The 5,289-nt window shown below is 58.7% G+C and overlaps 1 protein-coding gene across 1 annotated transcript in view; it reads right to left on the bottom strand.

The window, feature by feature from the left end:
- Positions 1–799: 799 nt before the first annotated feature.
- Positions 800–5,289, bottom strand: part of LOC117870503 (leukocyte immunoglobulin-like receptor subfamily A member 2) — a 20,796-nt gene continuing 16,306 nt past the window's right edge. Inside the window, exons 15-17 of the mRNA XM_034757689.1 lie at positions 4,389–4,454; positions 3,267–3,397; positions 800–3,167 (exon numbers count right to left, since the gene is read on the bottom strand). Of these exons, the coding sequence (XP_034613580.1) occupies positions 3,267–3,397; positions 4,389–4,454 (197 nt within the window). The 3' untranslated portion in view covers positions 800–3,167. The remainder of the gene's footprint in view (positions 3,168–3,266; positions 3,398–4,388; positions 4,455–5,289) is intronic.

Here is a 5,289-nt window from a genome sequence, read left to right as displayed (position 1 = left end):
GGGTGCTCAGAGGAGGGGGAAGAGTTGGGGCAGGGCTTTGGGGAAGGGGTTGGAATGGGGGTGGGGTTGGGGTGGGGGCGGGGGCAGGGAAGGGGCGGCGTTCGGCAGGGGTGCCAGGGCCCCGTGGAGTGTCCTCTTTTTTAAATGTTTGAATATGGTAACCCTAAAATCAAGTGCAACAAATACAAACAAATTTTCCCTTTTATATTCCAAGCAGTTTCTGTGCAAGCCTTTGTCTATTTCACCCTTACCCCTCCCTTCCAGACAACAGTTACAGCAGGTACACAGTGTGCATGTTAGAAACGTTCCCTTCGCCTGCTTATCTTGTGGCCTTGCAAGGCCTGTTTACAGCAGTCTTCCCCCCTCTTATCACTACGGCGTTTGTCAGTGAGCAAAACAGCAGCTGTCTGCTAGAAACGCTGACCATTACATATTCTGCTTCAGCATCAAGGCAATTAGCATGGAAGTAGGTGAGAGTTCACAAGATGGAGTCACTGTGGTTCAGGTAGGCCCAGAGCAGAAGAGCTTCATCGGCACTTTTGGCCTTCCACTCTCCCGAGTTACCTGGTAGCTATGCCTAGTGGCACCAACAGTCTCGCCAATTGTGACAAAGTGCAGTTTTTTCTTGGTTTTGCCTTGGTTTTTCCAATGGTTTGCAGGCAGAGGGGGTGGGACTCAGTTTCCCTGGGTGTTACTGGTTTAACAAGGTGAGGGGAGAGGGAGTTTGTTGTTACAGAGGGCCAGCAACCGAACTTGGGACCCCAGCCAATGGCCTGGAGAATGGATACCCCAGCGACCGGTGACCCAGAGGCCCAGCTCAGGAGTCGCAGCCGGTTCTGGCCAGTGGGAGGAGAGGACCCCGGTGACCCGAGCAATGCAGGGGGAGCAGCCAAGCTCCAGAAAGCAAGTACGAGAGAATGCAAGAGGGGGCATCAGACAGGATATGAGCTAATCCCCAGACCTGGCTGCAAGGAGGCGCCCCGGTGGTGAGTATAGCACACCTAAGTCCCTTCGTTTTCAGTTTAAACAGATTTGTACTGAAAAAATCCCAGGTTTTACATAAATTCGGGTTTATTCCAATTTTCACCCTACTTCTGTATCATTCAAATATATAAAGAGTAACTTGTTTTATTAGGCAAATACAATCCATTGCACGAGAGATCTGTGTTACAGTAATTCATTAGTCTGTGTGGATATGCAGAGTTGCCAGCTGAAGTAAGACTATGGATTAGTCTAGAAGATACAACAATAACCAAACTGGCAGGCAAGCAAGCTCTGAAGTGCATGCACTTCTGAAGGTACCGACGAATCTCACGCCCACCACATACACATTTCAAGCTGCTAGCAGAGAACGGTTTAAAGATCTGACACACTAAAATGGGAAGAAAATGACAATCTGTAGCAGAAGAGGTGCAAAACACAAGGAAGTATTTGAAAGTTTAAAAAAACAAAAACAGGAAAAAAGGATGAAGTGGAGTGTGTCATGCGTTGGAAATGGGGTGTCATCGAAGTTGTAGGCCAATAGTTCTAAGTCTACAGCAGTAAACTGTTTAGTCAAATGAAAAGTTTTATTTGGGGACGAGAGATATATCGTTTTCTTAAACTCCAAGGTGGCCTTGTGTTTTGAGTTCTGATTTAGTTCTGCAGCAAACAGAATTCAGAGCACTAATTTACTGAATACTCTTTCCCGCTGTCCTTCTGTCCCCCACAATAAACCCTGATATTAACCCCAAAAAGTTAATAATTTTTGCACCGATGTTCACTTGTTTATGTTATTGTAGTAATAAACACCAATATATTCCCTGGAAATATTAAATAAAATAAAACCAAAAATGAAGGGTCCTAAACACACCCCAAAAGGGGTGGTAAGAGGGACATCCCATCCGCTTGATGTTTTGTCCACCAATGCGGCCTAATTTCTGACACCCCAATTTTGGGTCACGGATTTCTGCTCCTCCACATCTTCCGTGTCCCAGGCGGGCCCCAGCCGAGCCCGGGGGTTCTGTCCGGTGGCCACTCGGGTTGGACTAATCCCGTCTTTCTGTCTCGCCAACTTCCCCCTCAACGTTCATTCGTCCAGGTTCCCATGACGCTGCCTGAACTTCTCACTCACCTTCATTGGCTGAACCCACCACGAGGGGACATTTGGAGGCTCCGGTATCACAGCCGCCCCCTGGGGAGATTTGGGGGGCGGGGAGAAGGAAGCTCTGGGTGTTTATACAATAGTAATACAGGGCGGGGAGGTCCAGGGAGAAAGGGGGGAGAGAAAAGGGGCTGGGGGACCCCGCTGCAGAGAGAGGAGGGGGACAGACACCTGGGGAGCTGTAAATGCCGTTATTCCAGTGTCAGGGCCAGATGCAGCGTCCCCACACGCAGGGGGCCGGGGGCTCTGTCTCCAGGCACTGGGGGGGCTGGGACTCTGCGGGATGGGGGGAGGGGCCTGGCTCGGGGCTGGGTGATGAGCCCTGGTAGTCCTGTGGGATTTAACGACCCAGCTGCCTGTAGGGAAAGCGCTAGAGCCAAACACACCCTCCCAGTGCGGCCCTGGATGGACGGGGGACGACTGCGGGTGTCTGAGGGGGAGGCTGTAACTGGGGGCGGCCGGTTTAGACTCGATGGGGACCCCCAGGCAGGAGCTGGCTGCGAAGAGGCAGGCGGGTGGGGTGACCGTGGCGGTGAAATGCCGGGAGCCCGGCCCTAAGGAAAGGGAGCAGGCAGAGTGGGTGGAGATGGGAATCCAGCCGGGGAGGGGTTAGTTATCGAGTGCCCGGCCCCCCAGTGCTCTGGGCCCCCCGCAGATGCAGGCGGTGCCCTCCCCATGCTGAGCCCTGCTACAGCCCCGCTCCCCACTGACAGCCCTGGGCAGAGACCGGCCCAGCTGGGCCAGCGAGTGGGACCCCGGCACCCTCCAGGGGCTGCTCCACGGGGAGCCCAATGTGCCCAGCCCAGGGGTGGCTCGTTTAGCTGGTACCGCAGGGGCTGGTGCTCACAGCATTGGGGGTTCAATCCTGGGGTACACTGTCAGGTTGGAAGCTGTTTGTGGGGGGGATTCTCTGAGGCAGGGGTGTTTGGGGGCAGGGGGGTTTGTGCCGGTGTCTCAGCCCCCCGAGGAGAAGCGGCTCGTCCCCCAGGGCAATTCTCTTCTTCTCACGGCCGGATCCAGGCTCCTGGGGGCACAGAGAGATGGCAGGTGAGAGGGTTCTGTGTCACCCTAGGCCCAGCCCCTGGGCGGAGCAAGGGGCACAGAAGGGGGGGGATCTCCTCACCTAGGGCGCCCCCCTTGGGCGGCTGTTATACGCCTCAGCCAGGATCAGCCCCAGAACGAGCAGGACCGCAGCACCCAGCCCCAGGCGGGCGATGTTGGCGTGTGTGAAATCCGGGTGCCCTGTGGGGGCTGCTGCAGGGGGAAGGGGAGAGTCACTCGCCAGAGCGGACGGGGAGATCAACAGCTGGCACTACCCCGGGAGTGGAAACCCCCAACTTCCCGTCTGGCAGATCTGGCCCATCCCCCGTCTAGGGGTCTCCCAGACACTGTGGCTCTGGGGCCTCCCTCGGTCCGGACCCCTCATGGGAAGCTGAGTCCTGCTGCCCCCGGGGGCTGAATCTCAGCTTCCCTGGTTAAGAGGGCTCCCAGGTGGATGAACTGCCCCGAGACACCCAGCACCTCAGGGCCTGGCCAGGGGATGGGGACAATCAGAGCCTCAGGGTCTTAGCCCTCCAGAACAGGGAACCACCCCAGCTCCCTGTCCCCATAGGACCCCTCTGTCCACCCGCACAGGTGCCTCTGCCCCAGCCTGTCTGCTGTGCAGTGAGCCCAGCCCCAGGGTATCTCAGCTGCTGACAAACACAGCCAGGCAGTGCGCGCTGGGAGAGGCTGGTACATCACCTGCTGCCCCCCAGACTCGGGTGCTGCCCAGGGCCCTGGGGACCAGGGCGCAGCCGGAGGCAGCAGAACATCCATTGGGGGGAGGGTCAGGGGGTCCCCTGAGACCCCAGTGTGGGGAGGGGAAGCAAGACCCAAGGGAATTCTGGGTAATACTCACTCCTATTGCCAGGGGATGTCATGTGGCCCAAGAAGGGCGGGGGCAATTATTGTCCCAGGACTCTTGCACCCAGCTGAGCCCAATTTCACAGCCCAACCCCCCAGATCCTGCCCCTCCACTGGGATCCCCCAGCAAATTCCAGGCAGTGACCTGCAGGGCAGGAGGCATTTGGGGAGCTGGGGGTCTGGTTGTGAATTAGGGACAGAGGGCTGCCACTCCCGCTGATGTCTGGGCCCCACCCATCCAGAGGCACTGCCCCGTCCCCCACAACCAGGCGCGGGCCCTGTGCACCACAACCCGTTTCCACGTCTGGTTCAATGGCGGATTCCATCCCCCACCCAGTACCTGGCCCTGCGCTGCCCAGGCGGGTGGGAGCCGGCGCTGCTCCAGGCGGAGATGAGTCGGTTCCCCCTGCGGGAACAGAAACAGTGTCTCTGTTGGGGGAGGAGGCTGTAACAGTGACTCAGCCCCCTTCTCTGCAGCTGCCCCAGAGGGCAGGAATCCCCCCCAGCCCCGAATCTCAAGCTGCTGCTCCTCCCCCCGGCTGGAGTACACCACAGTGACTCCATCCCCGATCCCTGGCCAGGCGTCCCCTCTGCTGGGTCAGGGCTCAGGGCAGAGCCTGGCTCTGAGCGTCCCATTGTGCAGAACCCCGAGGGTCCAGCTGGGTGTGGGGCTGGGAGCAGGGACGCTAACGAGGGTTACCATAGGTCCGGATTTCCCCAGACATGTCCGACTTTTTGATGCTCAAATCCCCGTCCGGGGGGAATTTCCAAAGAGCCGGACGTGTCCGGGGAAATAGGGAGGCATAAGCCAGGGTCCGCCCAGCACGATCCGCGGGGTCCGCAGCGCAGCCCACCCGCCCCAGCTACAATGCTCAGGCGGGGAACAGAGGGACTCGGGCTTCCCTCACGGGTGGGGACCCCCCGGGCACTGGGGGACCCTTCCTGTGGCCCCGTTGCCCCGCGCAGCTTGGAACCCGGCGCCGCGGGAGCTGTTTCCAGCAGGGACAGACAGGCCGGGGAATGTGCTCGGAGGCAGGAAGGAAGCTGCGGCCGGGGTTGGAGGGGCAGGGCAGGCGGGGGGGCGCAGAGGCTGCAGGGGCGGGGGGTGCAGGGACTGCAGGGTGAGTGGGGAGCAGGGAAGCACTTAGCAACCTCCAACCAAGATCAGAGCGGGAGGGAGGAGGGGGAATGCGGGGTGCTCAGAGGAGGGGGCAGAGTTGGGGCAGGGGCTTTGGGGAAGG

The sequence above is a fragment of the Trachemys scripta genome, unplaced genomic scaffold (genome assembly GCF_013100865.1).
Source record: "Trachemys scripta elegans isolate TJP31775 unplaced genomic scaffold, CAS_Tse_1.0 scaffold_30, whole genome shotgun sequence".
Classification (NCBI taxonomy): domain Eukaryota; kingdom Metazoa; phylum Chordata; order Testudines; family Emydidae; genus Trachemys; species Trachemys scripta.
The sequence above is the reverse complement of the archived record's forward strand: the minus strand, read 5'-3'. Positions and strand labels throughout refer to the sequence as shown.